Source organism: Mesoplodon bidens (assembly GCF_964165515.1).
Source record: "Mesoplodon bidens genome assembly, chromosome: 12".
NCBI classification, from domain to species: domain Eukaryota; kingdom Metazoa; phylum Chordata; class Mammalia; order Artiodactyla; family Ziphiidae; genus Mesoplodon; species Mesoplodon bidens.
In genome coordinates this window covers 74,859,645-74,878,870 of record NC_138168.1, presented here as the reverse complement: position 1 = coordinate 74,878,870, position 19,226 = coordinate 74,859,645, and the positions used below count along the sequence as shown (strand labels likewise).

General features: G+C 35.1%; 1 protein-coding gene across 3 annotated transcripts in view; it reads left to right on the top strand.

The window, feature by feature from the left end:
* Positions 1-19,226, top strand: part of SHPRH (SNF2 histone linker PHD RING helicase) — a gene marked incomplete at its 3' end in the record, with an annotated part of 90,363 nt that overhangs the window by 25,306 nt on the left and 45,831 nt on the right. For all 3 annotated transcript variants that reach the window (XM_081251260.1, XM_081251261.1, XM_081251262.1), the window contains exons 11-16: positions 316-394; positions 2,266-2,429; positions 2,547-2,803; positions 3,957-4,078; positions 11,965-12,053; positions 14,175-14,267. In XM_081251260.1, the coding sequence (XP_081107386.1) occupies positions 316-394; positions 2,266-2,429; positions 2,547-2,803; positions 3,957-4,078; positions 11,965-12,053; positions 14,175-14,267 (804 nt within the window). The remainder of the gene's footprint in view (positions 1-315; positions 395-2,265; positions 2,430-2,546; positions 2,804-3,956; positions 4,079-11,964; positions 12,054-14,174; positions 14,268-19,226) is intronic.

Sequence of the window (19,226 nt, the reverse complement as noted above, 5' to 3'; positions counted from 1 at the left end):
CATCTGGAGGATGGGGTGGTCTAGGGAATGTATCAGTCATTCAGGGGGTATTTTCATTCTACACATACTTGAACTACCTTTCCTCTTTGGAAGGACACATGGTAGCCTCCTGCTAATGAGAACCACTGTACTAGAAGATAGCCCGTTGAATATGACATTCAATATTGAGTGTGATAAGTGTTCGATAAGAGCAGATGCATCTGACCTGAAACAGCTTGTCATGGGCTATTTTCATAAGTAAACATATTCCTGACTTTTGAGTTTTTCCTGTGTCTTTTTTCTTTTCTTTTTTATTTCATATTTCTCTCTCATCAGGCTGCAGAAATGGCTCAGCGCTTAAGTGGGATTAACCGCTGGTGCATCAGTGGCACTCCAGTACAGAGAGGATTGGAGGGTAATGTATGGTTTTCTCACATATTGCGTATATTTGAAAAGCTTAATTTTTTTGAACAAGAAGTATTTTATGTTTAACTTTTGCTCAAATCCTTACTTAAGTGATTATATATGTATTTATATTTGACTCCTAACAGTTTCAAACACTTACCTTTTTAAATGGAATCAAGTGATATTTGTTTGTATATATGAGAATAGATATATGGTGAGCAGTCCCATTGTCCTAATTTGAGCAGTTACTGTGTGTGCTTGAACAGTGTAGGCATAGGTCTGAATTGAACTCAAAGTTCCAAATGGTGAGTAGAAAACAGGAAGAACCTGACAAGAAAGAAAGAATGAAAGAGCCAGAGAGAGAGGAAAAAGGAATTAATTTCACTTGGCCGTGTCTATAAAAATAAGGACCTCCTGCTCACACAATATAACTCATGCTTCTACATTAATCTCATTCATATAACTTACTTTTTCCATAGAACATAGACTGCATTTTTAAAACTTTTGTTCAAGTTGCAAATATTTAAAACTAAAAGTTTAAGTAAGTGTTGTTTTACATAATAGATTTCCTGAAAAGCTGTCATTAAAATGCAGTTAAATTATAAAACATAAATATTCTTGGAGTCCTGTGGCAAATATTCATCCTCAAAATTTATCATTCTGAAAATTCAGATTTTCATATATTGTTTGTTTCTAGCAGAATAACTTATCATTCTGCTAAAATAAAAATATCAACATCCATTACAATAACATGAAAAACAATTTTTTTTTGATGATTATTTTTAGGGGAAAAAAGTTTTTTAGGAAGATTTTAGGTATATAAATGCCTGTGTAATTTTAATAAGTTACATTGCGAAACATATTTATAGAATAATATCAGACTAATTAAAAGGCCAAATTTAGTGGTCTGCTGTTACATTGGAAACTGCCCAATTATGATATTTAGGTGTTTATAAGACATCATTCAGCTCAAAAGTTAGCTGAGAAGGTACAGAAAAAAGAAAATGACTATCAAAATTACTTTTTTCTAATTTTAATATTGAAAAATATGAGCAATAATTCCTCAGTTCCCCGGGTAATTAGTTTATTTTGGTTGAATAAGATGTTGGCAGGTGTTTTGAGCACTTGTCACCATTCAACAAATTTTTTATTAATTTTTTTAAACACCTTTATTGAGGTATAAATGACATAATGAAACTGTAAATATTTAAAATGTAAAATTTATAAATTTTTGACATATGTATTTACCTGTGAGTTTATTTCTGCAATCAACATAATCACCCCCAAAAGTTTTCTCATGCCCAAGTTACCTTAAAAAATAGCCTTTCCCAAATTTCTAGAAATTTAGTTTATCTTTCATCTTTGCTTCCATGATTCGCTGATATTTTTAACACTATGACTCTTGTAATATATCTGTTCTTTTTGTAGTTGTTGCAGTGGGAATGTTAGCCTGACGTGACTTACTATGTTGTATTTGGAAGTAGAAGTCTCATTTGTTTTCATTTTGTGTTAGACCAGGGTTTCTCCACCTTAGCCCAATTGACATTTAGGGACAGATAATTCATTTTTGGGGGGAGCTGTTCTGGTCATTTTGGATATTGAGCTTTTACACTCCAGATGCTGGTAGCATTCTTGCAATTGTGACACCCACAAATGTCTCCAGACATGGCCAAATGTCTCCAGTGGGCAAAATCGCACCCCTCCACCTCCACCTCAGTTGAGATCCACTGTACTAGACTGATAGAGATAAATCAGATTTGATGATTTATTAATTAACAACGTTCATTTTTGCACCATGGTAAAGTCAAAAAATTGTAAGTCGAACCATCGTAAGTTGGGCACCGTCTGTATTCTCAGTGTGCTTTTTTTCTTTCTTTTCAGATCTTTTTGGGTTAGTGGTCTTTCTTGGTATTGAACCTTACTGTGTCAAACACTGGTGGGTTCGACTTCTCTATCGTCCTTACTGCAAGAAGAATCCTCAGCTCCTCTACAGCTTTATTGCCAAGATACTGTGGAGGTCTGCAAAGAAAGATGTGATTGACCAAGTCAGTAGGATAAGTTTTTATTGATTAAGGGTATTAGGAAAAAAAAAAGAAGAAAAGCAGAATTTTGGTAGAAAGTTAAATTTCCAGGTGAAATCTTCTTTTTTCTCCTCTGTATAGATCCAGATACCCCCTCAGACAGAAGAAATCCACTGGCTCCACTTTTCTCCAGTGGAAAGACATTTCTATCACCGTCAACATGAAGTGTGCTGCCAGGATGCAGTAGTAAAACTCAGGAAGATTTCTGACTGGGCTTTGAAGCTCAGCAGCCTGGACAGAAGGACTGTCACCTCCATCCTGTATCCATTGCTGAGGCTCAGGCAGGCCTGCTGCCACCCACAGGCTGTTCGTGGGGAGTTCTTACCACTCCAGAAAAGGTTTTATTACCAATTTTCTTATACTGTAATTGATAATACAGTAGTAATAGACAATATTTAAGCAATTAGCTTCCTAGCCCACAGTTTCATTCAGGGTGTTATAACTGAGTTGTCAGCTATTTTTAGCAGTGTGTTGATTTTTCTTTGATATGGAACCCCATTTGTGAAAGAGAATCACATCAAAATTATTTTCACGGTTTTGAACATTTCTTTAAAATTAGAACTGTTGTAGGGTTTTGTTATTTTTTTGCGGGGGGGTGTTTTCTGCTGTACCCCAGATATGAAAGGCTTTTGTTCTTTTTGCATTATATTTTTTGGTTCCCACATCGGGGAATTAGATGAATTAGATTACCATTAAATATTTTTTTATAGTCGTGCTAGCTATATTCTTTGATTATTCCTTTCTAATACATTGTTATTTATGCCCACAATACTCTATTGTCCCAGAAACTTTTTTGTTCATCAGACTGTGACTTAAGAACTGGCCTTTTTTTTAGCACTTGATATTAAAAAGATACCCTTTCAGGTGCTGTAAGAAACATAAAGAGGAATTTGACTTTGGTCCTTGCCTTTAAGCAGTTTATGGACAAATAAAGGAGCTGACAAAGATTATAGATCTCTATTACGTAAGGCAAACATGATGTATTTCACAAGAGGTATATATGAATTGCTATGGACAATTAGAGTATGACAGTAATTTCTATATAAAGTAGTTAATGTTAGACAGCCTTCTGGTGGAAATGGCATTTGAGCTGATCCTTGGAGAATATTCATTTTCTTTACAGATTAAAGAGAGTCAGGCTCTTAGAGGTTAATTAAGTTTAGTGCTCGGATGCAGATTCAGTGTTACATTCTCACACCCATACTGTTCCAAGTATATCATGTGTATTTTGTACTTTAGGAAGATTTTCCTAGTTCTGGTCTTCATTGACTGAAATGAGAGAAAGTTAAAGAATGATGGGATCAGAAGAATGCTTGCTAGAATAGTAAGAAGTAATCAAGCTAAAAGTGATAATGGTGAAAATGGGGATAAACAGAAAGATACTGAAGGTCACAAAGACTCTGTACAGAGTCTGGTACTCTTGATCTTATGTAATATAATACTGTAACTTAGGATTCTTTCTAGTTCTGAACAATCTCCCTTTTCTTTTAGCACCATGACAATGGAGGAACTGCTGACATCTCTGCAGAAGAAATGTGGAACTGAATGTGAAGAAGCACATCGGCAGCTAGTTTGTGCCCTCAATGGCTTAGCAGGCATCCACATCATTAAAGGTAGAAGGTGATTGCTTTGTTATCTCTGATTCTTCTAAACACTTAATGAGGAAGATTAGTTATAGTAGAAATCACAGTTTCCCAAGAAAGACACTTTCACATGGTACTAATCGTAATTTAAATAGGTTCAGCTTAATGAAGAGCAGTTATACAGAACACTTCAAAAACCTTCAAAGTTTACACATGCTTTCACCAAACATTTCCACTTTTAGAAGTTTTTTTAGGGAAATTATAATGTGAACAAAGATTTGGCAATAAATTATGGATTTTAGTCTATAGTAGTGAACAACTGAAACAACCAAAATGCCTAGAAATAGAAGAATGGTTAAAAGTTAAAATTTGACACATTCAAGTGAATATTGATCATTGATTTACAAAGTAATACTGTTTATAAATTCATTCTCCCAACAAATATTAGAATGTCTGCTGTGTGCTGGGTATGATCTAGGTACTAAAAATAATACAGTAAAATAAAGTAGTCTCTGATCTTGTGGGCCTTAAATTCTTAATAGAGGAAGACAAACAGTTAATCAGATTGAATAGGAAAAAAATAAAATTATCTTTATTTGCTGCAATGTGATTGTCTATGTAGGAAAACTACTAAGACAAATAAATGAGTTTCACAAGGTTGCATAATACAAGATGAATATATAAAAATTTATTATATTCCTATATACTGGGAATGAACAATAAGAAATTATAACAACACCATTCATAGTAGTATCAAAAAAAATATGAAATACTTTGACATCAACTTGGAGAAAAGATGTACAAGACACATACAAAAATCACAAAAACATTGAAAAGTACAAATACTGCTGAGAGAAATTAAAGAATACCTAGTTATACCATGTTCATGGATCAGAAGACTTAATATTATTAAGATGCTGATTCATCTCAAATTGATATACAGAGTCAATGCAATCAAAATTTTCCCAAACAAAACTTTTAGCAGGCTGTTTATGGAAGTTGACAAGCTGATTCTAAAATTCACCTAGAATAGTCAAAACAAGTTTGGAAAAGAACAAAATAGTTGGAAGATTTACCTGAATCAACACTTATTTTAAAGCTATAATAATCAAGACAGTATAATACTGGCATAAAGATAAGCAAGTAGACCAATGGAACAGAATAGAGTCCAGAACTAGTCCCACTTATTTATGATCAGTTGATTTTTCAACAAAGACGCAAAGGCATTTCAGTGGAGAAAGGTTAGGGTTTTCAGTAAATGGTACTGGAACAATTAGTTATCCATATTCAAAAAGTTCAACTTTAACTTTGCACTATATAAACAGTTCAAAATAAAGAGGATATTAAACTGAAATTGAAACCATAAAACTTTGATAAGCATTTTTATAAATGCTTATAAAAATACTTATAAAAATTTCTTCATTTCATAAAGAAATGTATACTGTAAATCATCTATACTTCAATAAGAAAAATACTGATTGATTACATTTTAAAAAAAGAAGTATATAGGTTCTTTCTTTTAAAATCATAGACAATTATAACCTTAGGAAAAGCTACTGTGTGCTTCGGACTTCAGTAGTTAATGCTTCTTCTGTAGGAAGTGGCTCTTTAAAGACACCAGTAACCAAGGACTGATTGAAAGTTACATTCCAAAGTAAAACGGGAAGTCTGTATTCCCTCACAAACATTTCCACAGACAGTTGTATGTCTTAAAGAAAAAATTTGTTCGTTAAATAGAAAACAGGGCCAGGTTTTATTTTGTTCTGTTTGCTTCTTGGTGGGGAGGAGGATAAGAAGCTAGTTGCTTATCTCACAAATATGGTAGTTGACAATCTCTAAATCTCTGGTATTCAAGAAATACCAAGTTTCAGTTCACAAAATGTGAGTCCTTTGTTATAAGCATCTTTTTTGTTGTTTTAGCCTGTAGGCAGTTTCTGAAACTAGTTTCTGACTCCCATGTGATGCTTTTATGTGATATTTATCCATAAAACCGTTTGCATTTTTTTGAGTTGATGGTGCCTTTTGGTCATTCAGCTGCACCTCTCTCCCCTTCTTCGGGATTGTGACACTGTTTCACTCTTCCTGATTCATTGCTTCCTGGTGGGTGACATCATGATTTGCGAGCAGTCCGATATATAAATAAGATGGTGAGAACTGCCTCAGCAATTCAGTTTCTGTTTGAAAGGAATTAAGCAGTCTCTTTCTGTTTTCTTACATTTCCCCCTACATTGTGTTTTCACAATTATATTAGGCACTAAAGGAGGGCCTCTTTTCACTTTCACTCTATTTCAAAAAACATTTGGTTGATTCAAAATCTTCTTGGAAATGTACTACCCCATGTGTTATAATAGACCTCTCCTACTATGTACATTTTTATCATGCTAGAATGTATCATTCAGCAATACCTAATAACTACTAATTTTCTAGGAGCATCTCAGGAATTATGGATGCTTCAATCAGCATGTTTTTGTTTTTGCTGATATTAAAGGAGTGTTTATCTAGAAAGTGATAAGAGCAAATCATCAAGCTTCGACCTTCTTGACTATGTAGACATTATATATACATAGGTGTTTTGTGTGCTTTGGTAAGTGTGAAAATATGTGTGAGATCAATAAAACTTTAATATGTTCAAAAAAAAAAAGCGGGTGCAATATAATTTCAGTACTCAGGCCAGATCCCCTGCCAGGACATATCTCATCCAGAGAAATTTCCAGGGATGAAGTCACTCCTTGAAGACAGGATTTTGGAGTGATTCTATTCAGTGCTGTGCCCCCAGAATCTAGAACAGTGTCTGGGTTGTTTTTTGTCAAGGAACAAACTTGAGTTTATTTATGAGTTCTAGTGTATTCTGATTTTAATGTGCCTTTGTTATTTTTGTATGTATGCATACTTTTTAAAAACTGAACACTTACAAGTATAAATAAAAGTTCAAAGTAAAATAGAATCTAACCATGAAGTTAAGAAAAAAAAAACTATAAAACTTTTAGAAGAAAACAAAGGATAAAATGTTTGTGATTTGAAATTAGGCAAAGATTCCTTAGATATAACACCAAAAGGACAATGCATAAAAGAAGAAAAAACTGATAAATTTGACTTCATCAAAATTAACAACCTCTACTCTTGAAGGCACTCTCAAGAGAATAATCACCTGAGTAAGGACTTGTACCTAGAACATAAAAAGAACTAATAAAAACCAATAAGGAGAAGACAGCCTAATGAAAATAGTCAAAATATTCGAACAGACTTCAATAAATATGTAGAGATGGCAAAAAGCTCATGAAAATATTCATCATTAGTCATTGAGTATATGTAAAATTTAAACACCAGGGATACCACTATGCTCTCATTAAAATGGCTTAAATTGAACAGATAAAATGCTGGTGAGGATGTGGAAACAACTGGAATTCTCCTTCATGCACTGCTTATGAGAATGTAAAACTGTACAGTCAGTTTTCTGTTACTTTATTTACTCATTAGCTCCATTTCCATTATCTCAACTTACTTTTACAGTAAACCTGGAATTAATTCAGTGCCTCTACCTTTCATTCTTTGCAAAAATCATTCATTCTTTGCATAAGTTTATTATAGACTTTTTCATGATAACTTTTCTGGCTATCTTAAATCAAGTGTTACTTTTTTTGCAACTTCAATGAATCACTAAGTGCTCTTTTCCACAACTATTTCAATTTATTGTAGTTGTAATGTAGTGAGAGATTGTACAGTTTTGTACCTTTTATACAATAGTGATTCTTAGGAGTTTTCTTATAATAATGAGGAAATTACTGATGTAAATGTACCTTTTTATAAAGCTACTTTTAAACCTCTAATAGCTTTGGTTTAGATAATTTGATTTTAGTCTTTCTAAAACTAAGTAGGCTATAGTCCTTGACATCATGTTAGTATTTCATAATGGTGAAGTAATGTACAGTTTTAAGCACTTTTGATAATTTAGGATGTACAGGTCCTTCTTTATTCCTGTATTCCTCACAAAATCTGTGGAGTTAGCTCATCATAGTGTTAGAGCTGGAAAGGCATTTTATGATAAATTCCAGTTCCTTCAACCTTCCCACAAAGATACTAATCTGTTAGTCTACTTGGATACACAGTTATTGAGAAAATTTACCATTTTTCTCATTTACCTATTGAGACCTTAAATAAATCAGTGGCTCAGAAAAATTTATGTTTCAATTTAGCTAGCAGTGTTTGCAAGTTTGGATTTTCTCTAATAATCCTTAATCATCACCATCATCATCAATGCCATCTCATTTGCTGTGTGCCTGTGACTATGTAGTATTCCAGACATCAATCTAAAATCTAAAATGATCTGTGCTTTACAATCCATAGTGAAAGACTAAGGCAACTTTTAATAGAAAATATTTTTGAAACATACTTTCCTTTATTTCAACCTGGAAATAGGCAAAAATTGGGAAATTATCTAATAATTAGTATCAAATACCAGCTTCTCACAGTCCCAAATTAGTTGAGTGGAATAATTGTGATAAAAATCCACAGAATAAGTGACTATCACAGACAATAAATATGTGTGCTTGGTCTTAAAAAATACAGGAATAATGAATATGCTGTTTAAAATATTGTCAGGTCATTAAAATCTAGCCACATATCTGAGAAATAATCATTTTTCTACAAGCATTTTATATTATGCATTAACACCATCATATGTATATATTCTGTTTTATCCTAATAATTACCCAGTAGTTGAGGTGTTACCATCCCTATTTTATATGAGAAAATGAGTTCACAAGACTTAGTTGCTTTCTCAAGATTGCAGCTAGTAAGTGACAGAGAATTGGCCCTGGATCTTTTGATTTCAAATCAGATATTTAATTTTTTTTATTATACTATGTCTGCTTCTTTATCAAACAGGCATTTGTAAACCTCAATATTATACTGTCTGTAGTCGGTTGAAACTCACCATCAAAAATTTCTGAAATGGAGTAATATGTTACTTGCAGATGGTCACAATAATAAAAATAAATTTCAGATTTCCCATCTTAATTCTAAAACTGCATTCCTCATTTTATTCTATGTTGTTATGACTCAGAAGCTTAAGTCAGTAAATGAATTTCTTCACTTGGCCTTTTTTCTAGTCTCCTTGTCAGATTTGTTGTCTCTTTTTCCCTGTGGTAAAGTTATGCATAATATGGGAATTGGGGGAAAAGGTTATTCATCTGATCATTTCCAAACACTGTAACACTCCAGCAGGATCAGCATGTAGTTGGCTCCTGTGTGGCAAAATACCGTGCTATGGTGTAACAGGAGGTGCATCACTGCTCTTTTCAGATAGTTTCCACTGTATTCCTTCCTACTGTACTTATTTATCTATGGATGGAAACTATTGCTAATTGTTAAGAGAAATTCCTATTAGAAAGTCCATTAATAAATGGTATGTCTAGTCTTCATTTAATTGTAATTATGAACTTAATTGTGGAGGATTAACTAGTTTTAGTTTCCATGGTTTAACTCAACAGTATGTTAAACAATACACATTTTTAAAAGTAACATTACATATTTAACTTACATAATTTAAACTATTCTAATATTAGAGATCAGATAGTAAAGATCTGACTTCTAAAAGAAATCTAAAATTAATATCAAACTCTAAAGGGATTTGTTTATATTGTATGCAAACATATATATATATGATATACAATGTATATTCTACGGTCCTCACTGATTATGGTATTAAAAACATGGTATTATTTCAATTTTGTACAATGTATACATGAAATATATATACACACACACACATATATATGGTATAGAAGTGTTTTAGGTTCAGTTTTCTGAGAAAGAAAACTTTTTTCCAGATCATCACATACATTTTTCATTTCTACAGGTGTTTTTTTGGAGAAAATTAGTTTGGCAATATACAACCAGTACAATTTGTTTACCTGGAATTGTTAGTGCCATCAAGTGGCAAAGAACGGGTATTTCCATATTTGGCTTAAACTTGTATAGCTTACTGAATATGCATATTTTTATGTCTTCCCCAGAAAACGTCCTTTGAAAAAAACATAATGACTAGTTCAGTTTCAACTGTTTTTATTATAGTCTAGTCATTGTACCTTCTTTAAAAGGTATAATAATTATGAGGGGAAAATTGTTAAATGAATTATTCTCTATAAATGATAGTATAAATATTCATAGAATCCATATGTCTTTTGAAAATCTTTAGAAAAATCTTCAAAACTGAAGAGAGTTCATTGTGTGAAGATAATTATGTTACTCCTACATTGTAATGCAATTCTATTATTGCAAAAATAATCTTCTCCTTTATTAAAGTGAATAGAAATTGGATGACTGTAAAGTACTGTGAAAATGTGTGCTTTAGAAAGCTTTATATTAGATAACTGGTAGAATTAGATATAAAGCAGTGGTATAAAAGCAAGTGTTTTGCACAACAGTATGAACGAATGTACTTAATGCTACTGAACTGCACTCTTCTAAAACTGGTTGAAATTGTAAGTTTTATTTTACGTATATTTTACCACAATAAAATTTACATATATAAAATCAACTTTAACAAAGAGAGAGAGAGAAGCAACAACAAAATTTACAAAGGTGTATATATGGAAAACTCATTATGGCCATGAACAAATTTATAATGGTATATATATGGAAAACTCATTATGGCCATGAACAAAGTTCTAAATCCATGATATTAATGAAGCTAGTTTAAAGTTAAAAAAAATTAAAATGCAAGTGTATGTGATGATTAGGAAAAAACCTTTTTTCCTCAGCAAACTAAAACCAGAACATCTCTTTACCTTTTTTTCCCCTTGTATTCCATGATTTTGCCACGGTTAGATTTTTATTTTAATTGTATGTATCAATTAACAATTTTGAGTTTTTCCCCAGGCAGCAAATAACATAGGTTCCATTACTCAAAGCCATTAAAAATGTTTCATCTCTTCTTCAGTGAAGTCTCATCAAACTTTTTCTGAAAGAACCAGATAATAAGTATTTTAGGTTCTGTGAACCGTAAGATCTGTGGCAACTATTCAGCTCTGCTATTGTAATGCAAAAGTAGCCACAGACAATACATAAATAAGTCAGCATGGCTGACTTCAAATAAAACTTTATTCATGGACCCTGAAATTTAATATCATGTAATTTTCACATGTCACAAGATATTATTATTATTTTAATTTTTTCAGGTATTAAAAATGTAAAAGAAAATTCTTAGCTTGTAGACCCTACAAAAATGCAGTCAGATAAGACCCATGGGCCATAGTTTGCCAACCTGTGCTTTGATACTTTTTAAATTACTTTATTTGAATAAGGTGCTAACTATGTATAATAAAAAACAGCATAAATCTCAGACTAATAGTGATTTGTGTGACCAGAAATAGAAAGAATTCCTAAGCTTTTGAAATGTAGTTATTAACTGTAAATCATTCTGGCCAAATACCAATAAGAACAGTTCCTATCAAGAAGAGTGCATTATTTTTCTGAGAATTATGTGTAGGTTGGTCATAATGTTTTGAATATTTGTCTATAAATACATGTAAGTACCCAAATTTGTCCTTAATTTCAAACATCCTAATGACTACTGATTGGTAGTCACTAACTTTAACAAGAAGAAAACCATTTGTTTAAATTAAAAGTTAATTGAGAATTTGTTTTCCAGTATAATTTTAAAACATTGTGTTTGATTGGTGTTCTAGTCTGTGAAATTAACCAACAACAACAAAAAAGGTGCTGTTACCAGTTTTTTTTTTACTGGGGCAGTCATATTAATACCAAGTTAAATTCCTTTTCTTAAAAAATAAATTAGTGAATTGTAATCATTGCTATATTTTTACAGTGGGTGTTTTTAGATTATAGATAACTAGATGACATTGGGAACTAAATACATGATTTTCTTATGCTTTAAATATATTTTGATTATTCAGGTGAGTATGCCTTGGCAGCAGAACTGTACAGAGAAGTGCTGCGTTCATCTGAGGAACACAAGGGAAAGCTCAAAACTGATTCACTGCAAGTAAGTAAAAAGTAAAAAGTTTTAAAATATTTGTTTTTTATAAAATAATTTTTCTGAATATTTAAGAGGACAAAGAGTAACAAATGGACTAAGTCATAATCACTGGGGATGAAGCTTGGAAATCATGTTCTTTTAATAAGCACCCAAGGTGATTTGTATATACACGAAAGTTTTAGAATCACTATTCTGTCTGCTCAGGTCAGTATTGGCCACAAGGCTGACTAGATAAGCCTAAGCTACATTAGAAAAGCAGCTCAAAATATTTGTATTTCAAAGAATGGGGTCAGTTTTATCACTTCACATATTAACATCAACATATTTATTCACATGGTATTCACCAAAAAGAAGAGAAATTGAGTTAAACTCAAAAATGAAACTAATAAATGATAATGAAAATGAAAACTAAAGTGATAATAAAAACTATCCAATGATAATAAAAACTATCCAATGATCTTCTAATTTAATTTTTGGAGGTCTTTTAAGGAGATTTGGATATTTGAATTATAACACTTACTTAAGTGTGAAATATCTTCCTCTTTCTGGTTCAGTCCAGTGGATCATATAGACAAGGCTCTCTAGCTAAATGGTAAATAAGGATACTTTTATGAATCTTGGTAAGTTTAGGCTTGAGTCCCAGGTGAGGCTTCTTTTTTACCATTCAGAATCTAAACCTTGGGACCTACATGTTCACCTGTGCCTGAGCAGGTATTAGGGGGAGTGTATGGGGGGAGAGGGAAGAAGAGAGAAAATTAAATACCAGTCTACTTATATTATGCATGGGTAAGGATTACAGAAGGTCATGGACCTTTTAGCAAGTGTATTTACCACATGTGAGAAGGAGGAAGTACAAAGATATCGTGCTCCTGAATAAAGGAAACAAAAGTAGGACGGGTAGGTCCAGTATGCCTGAGTTCAAGAGTGAAGAGTAAGCTGTCAATCAGCCTGGTTCTTGCTTTTGAGTCAAGTAACCCCAGCTGCTGATAAAGCATGGTCCACCAAATGTCTTGCTCTATCAAGTCAGATTAGCCACCCTGCTCTGTTGGGCATGTGTAAGGCATGTGTAAGGGAATGGAGAGAGACAAGTATTCCTCCCAGTTCAGTCCACCACCTTGTGCAGAAAGCAACAGAAGTCCTCTTCCACAAGTGCACACAGAGAAGTGGAGCCAAGTTTCTACCATTTTTTTCTTTCATGGTATTTATACTTTTGCTTTTGCTATTAAATCTGATAGTGTTACTGATTATGTTATCTATGAAAGCATGATGAAAAGACCTAAGACATTTGAGGTAGTTCTTCAAAGGTTAACTCTACAAAGATCTGTACCACGGCCCGTAATTTGTAGCCAAACAGAATAAACCCTTATAGTGTCAAATCACTGACACCAAATCAGACCTTACCAGAAAGACTCCTTTCCCATCATCCTTTAGCCTTTAGCTGTCTTCTCAAATAAAGACTCAAATTAGATAGAAACTACCTTCACTTTATTTTTTTTCATAGCCCTTTACTCCAGAGGGAGCCTCAAACCAGTCACAGACTCAATACCACAGTGAGATGCCTGGCTTATATTTAATACAGAGATTTAAGATGGAGTTTTCTCCTTTATTCTACACCATCTTCACCTCTAGCTCCTCCGCTTTTCAGCCCTTAAGTTCAACAGATCCAGGTCACAGCCCTGTTTTCTAATGTATTTCATTATCTTTGTTTTTATCATAATATAATTGCTAGGCTCATCCAGACTCATTTCCCAGGAGAAGAGGAATCAAGTCTGTGCAGTCAACCTTTCTACTTTACTGGACTTCCTTGGCATACTCATATTTCCCCATATAGACAAGTGCATGTATAAGAGAAGAAATATACCTATATTACATACTCTGTTAAATACATAGACATGTTTCATGAAACTGTATATTTTTAATTAGAAATTTATGTAATTATGAGTTAAGATAATTACTATAAAACTGACTCTGAGAAAGTTGGTATTCAAATTGTTTTAAAGGAAAAGAATTCGGTGATTAAATCTTAAATGCGGTGTTAGTGTTCTGTATGCCTTAATAATAGTAGGTTCTCCCCTTAGAGTTCACTGCATTGGCTGTCATAATTGTTGCCTTTTGTGTGTTTTATAGAGACTTCATGCTACCCATAACCTGATGGAATTGTTGATAGCCAAGCACCCAGGGATACCTCCTACCCTGAGAGATGGCAGACTTGAGGAAGAGGTAATTATTATTTTTTCATTCTGTCTATAAAAGAATTTTTTTTCACACTTCATGTTCCATCTAACTGATATTTACTAGGGCATATAAAGGTAACCATGTTTTCTCACTGCTTTGCTGTTCTAAACTTTGCCATGGTGATTTTGGGTGGCATAGAATAGCAATACTCCACATTATTTTGTTTCTCTGATGATATGCTTGCAGCTATATGGCAACTGCCTGTTGTAGATATGGCTTTTGGTAGCCAACAGCACAGGATGTAAATAAACAACAAATGAAAAAAGGAAATCTCGTTGATCTCATGACAGATCTGCAAAAGATGTAATTTAGTAAAAATAAAAAGTTTTGTACTTTCTCCACCCTTCAGTATTATTTAAGTCAATAAATAAACTCAAATTTTCAGTTGAATTTCTTAGGTTCTCTCAGAGAACTTCCCTCTGCAATGAGTATTGCCTCTCGTTAGAAACAGTGTTATTATAAATTATTGTTAATATGCTTATTTTGCCAATTCCCCCATGGATTTTTGCCTTGTTAAAACTCAAAGAGAGGTGGCAAACCTAAAAGCAAAAGAGTAGTAAATATGTTTGAAATGTATTGAACCTGTAAATGAAGCCTTTATTTGAATTAACAGGATAAAAAATGAGATTGTACAAGTATGTACAGCCCTTTCTTGATGCTAGATGGCAGTCTTAAGTGTTGGAAATTTTCAAGTGAAATTTTATTCCCAGTGCAGGCATCTAATCTTATATGTAATTAGTCACTCTGTTTAAATGCCTTCAGTGACAGGAAGCTCTCTGGGAGACAGTCCCATCTATTAGTAGACAGCTCTAATGACCAACTAATTATAGCCAAGGAATTTTAATAGAAATTAATTGGACTTGATTAACTATTTCCTTTCCCATATTAGGGAAGTTTTCAACTATAATCTCTTCAAATATTTTCTCAGTCCCTTTCTTTTTCTCTTCTTCTTCTGGGACCCCCATAATTCAAATGTTGGTGCCTTTAATGTTGTCCCAGAGGTCTCTGAGACTGTCCTCAGTTCTTTTCATTCTTTTTTCTTTATTCTGCTCTGCAGTAGTTATTTCCACTGTTTTATCTTCCAGGTCACTTATCTTTTCTTCTGCCTCAGTTATTCTGCTATTGATCGCTTCTAGAGTATTTTTAATTTCATTTATTGTGTTGTTCATCGTTGCTTGTTTCCTCTTTAGTTCTTCTAGGTCCTTGTTAAATGTTTCTTGCATTTTCTCTATTCTATTTCCAAGATTTTGGATCATTTTTACTGTCATTACTCTGAATTCTTTTTCATGTAGATTGCCTATTTCCTCTTCATTTGTTTGGTCTGGTGGGTTTTTACCTTGCTCCTTCATCTGCTGTGTGTTTCTCTGTCTTCTCATTTTGCTTATCTTACTGTGTTTGGGGTCTCCTTTTTGCAGGCTGCAGGTTCGTAGTTCCCGTTGTTTTTGGTGTCTGTCCCAGTGGCTAAAGTTGGTTCAGTGGGTTGTGTAGGCTTCCTGGTGGAGGGGACTAGTGCCTGTGTTCTGGTGGATGAGGCTGGATCTTGTCTTTCTGGTGGGCAGGACCACATCCGGTGGTGTGTTTTGGGGTGTCTGTGGCCTTATTATGATTTTATGCAGCCTCTCTGCTAATGGATGGCTGTGTTCCTGTCTTGCTAGTTGTATGGCATAGGGTGTCCAGCAGTGTAGCTTGCTGGTCGTTGAGTGGAGCTGGGTCTTGGTGTTGAGATGGAGATCTCTGGGAGATTTTCGCCGTTTGATATTACGTGGAGCTGGGAGGTCTCTTGTGGACCAGTGTCCTGAACTTGGCTCTCCCACGTCAGAGGCACAGGCCTGATACCTGGCCAGAGCATGAAGACCCTGTCTAACCGCATGGCTCAGAAGAAAAGGGAGAAAGAGAGAGAGAGACAGACAGACAGACAGACAGAGAGAGAATGAAAAGTATGATAAAATAAAATAAAGTTATTAAAATAAAAAAATTATTATTAAGAAAAAAAAATTTTTTAAGTTAAAAAAAAAAAAAAAAAACGGACGGACAGAACCCTAGGACAAATGGTGAAAGCAAAGCTATACTGACAAAATCTCGCACAGAGGCACACACATACACACTCACAAAAAGAGGAAAAGGGGAAAAAATAATCTATCTTGCTCCCAAAGTCCACCTCCTCAATTTGGGATGATTCGTTGTCTATTCATGTATTCCACAATGCAGGGTACGTCATGTTGATGGTGGAGATTTAATCGGCTGCTCCTGAGGCTGCTGGGAGAGATTTCCCTTCTCTTTGTTCGCACAGCTCCCGGGGTTCAGCTTTGGATTTGGACCCGCTTCTGCGTGTAGGTCGCCTGAGGGCGTCTTTTCTTCGCTCAGACAGGACGGGGTTAAAGGAGCAGCTGATTCGGGGACTCTGGCTCACTCAGGCCGGGGGGAGGGAGGGGTACGGAGTGCGGGGCGAGCCTGCGGCGGCAGAGGCCGGCGTGACGTTGCACCAGCCTGAGGCGCGCCGTGTGTTCTCCCGGGGAAGTTGTCCCTGGATCACGGGACCCTGGCAGTGGCGGGCTGCACAGGCTCCCCGGAAGGGAGGTGTGGAGAGTGACCTGTGCTCGCACACAGGCTTTTTGGTGGCAGCAGCAGTAGCCTTAGCGTCTCATGCCCGTCTCTGGGGTCTGCGCTGATGGTGCGGCTCGCGCCCCTCTCTGGAGCTCCTTTAAGCAGCGCTCTTAATCCCCTCTCCGCGCGCACCAGGAAACAAAGAGGGAAGAAAAAGTCTCTTGCCTCTTCGGCAGGTCCAGACTTTTTCCCAGACTCCTTCCCGGCTAGCCGTGGTGCACTAACCCCTTTAGGCTGTGTTCACGCAGCCAGCCCTAGTCCTCTCCCTGCGCTCCGACCAAGCCCGAGCCTCAACTCCCAGCCCCCGCCCGCCCCAGCGGGTGAGCAGACAAGCCTCTCAGGCTGGTGAGTGCTGGTCGGCACTGATCCTGTTTGCGGGAATCTCTCCGCTTTGCTCTCCGCACCCCTGTGGCTGCGCTCTCCTCCGAGGCTCCGAAGCTTCCCCCTCCGCCACCCCAGTCTCTGCCCACAAAGGGGCTTCCTAGTGTGTGGATACCTTTCCTCCTTCATGGCTCCCTCCCACTGGTGCAGGTCCCGTCCCTATCCGTTTGTCTCTGTTTATTCTTTTTTCTTTTGTCCTACCCAGGTATTTGGGGAGTTTCTTGCCTTTTGGGAGGTCTGAGGTCTTCTGCCGGCGTTCAGTGGGTGTTCTGTAGGAGCAGTTCCACGTGTAGATGTATTTCTGATGTATCTGTGGGGAGGAAGGTGATCTCCGCGTCTTACTCTTCCGCCGTCTTCCTCCAATCCCCAATAGAAATTAATTGGAAGGTTGTGACAGGAAAAGAAAAAATGCATCATGAGGAGGAGGGTTCATACTATACAGATGTATTTCCGAGGAGACTGCTTTATCACTTTTGCCTAACTCTCACGGTACATGAAGCCACAGTATTTCAAAGCTGGACAAGATCCGAGAAATCATCTGCTTCAGTCACCTCCTTTTTCAAATGGAGTAACTGAAGCCTAGGGAAGAAAAATGGCTAGTCAAAAGAGTTGTATCTATTCAGTTGACCTCATGAAATTACCACTGTTGTAAATCAAAAATGGTCTAGTATTGGCAATTTCATATGGCTCAACCCACTACTAAGTGGAAGCATTGGGATTTCCATTTCAGTAGTCTTTCCAGTTTTCCTCCCACTGTCCTGTATAGCCTCTGATCATCCCCTCTCTTCATTCATAAAATAGTTTCAAGAGTCAGTTAAGTATTTCAGTTAAATGGACGAACCCACTACTAAGTGGAAGCATTGGGATTTCCATTTCAGTAGTCTTTCCAGTTTTCCTCCCACTGTCCTGTATAGCCTCTGATCATCCCCTCTCTTCATTCATAAAATAGTTTCAAGAGTCAGTTAAGTATTTCAGTTAAATGGACGAAAGTGAAGAATTTTCCTTTTTCCTAATGGTAACTTATAAGAATAAAATTTTTCAGTACTTCTCTTACTTGCAAATAACATGATCCTTCTTGTCTTGAAAAGTCGAAAGAGGAACAATTTTTAAATCCTTTTTGTATTAGTCTTTTACAGTTTCTATAACAAAATGCCACAGACTGGCTTAAATAACAGGAATTTTATTTCTCACACTCATGAACTGGAAGAATTAATATTGTTAAAATGTCCATGCTACCCAAAACAATATACAGGTTCAATGTAATCCCTATTAAAATTCCAATGGTATTTTTCACAGAAATAAAATGAACAATCCAAAGATTTGTATGGAACTAGAAAACATCCTGAATAGCCAAAGCAATCTTAAGATTAAGAACAAAGCTGCAGGCATTATGCACCCTGATTTCAAACTGTATTGTAAAGCTATAGTAATTAAAACAGTATGGTGTTGACATAAAAGCATACACATAGATCAATGGGACAGAATAGAGAGAGCCCAGAAATAAAGCCACCCATATATGATCAGTTAATTTACAAAAAAAGGAACCAAGATTAGACAATGGGGAAAGGACAGTCTCTCTTTTTTTAATTGAAGTATAGTTGATTTATAATATTAGTTTCATGTATACAACATAGTGATTCAGTATTTTTGCAGATTATACTCCATTATAAGTTATTATAAGATAATAGCTATAATTCCCACTACTATACAATATATCCTTGCTGCTTATCTATTTTATACATAGTAGTTTGTATCTTTTAATTCCATACACTTAATTTGTCCCTCCTCTCTTCCCTTTCCCCTTTGGTAACAACTAGTTCATTTTCTACATCTGTGAGTCTGTTTCTGTTTTACACATACATTTATTTGTTTTATTTTTTTAGATTCCACATATAAGTGATATGATATTTGTCTTTCTCTTTCTGACCCATTCACTAAGCATAATATTCTGGGTCCATC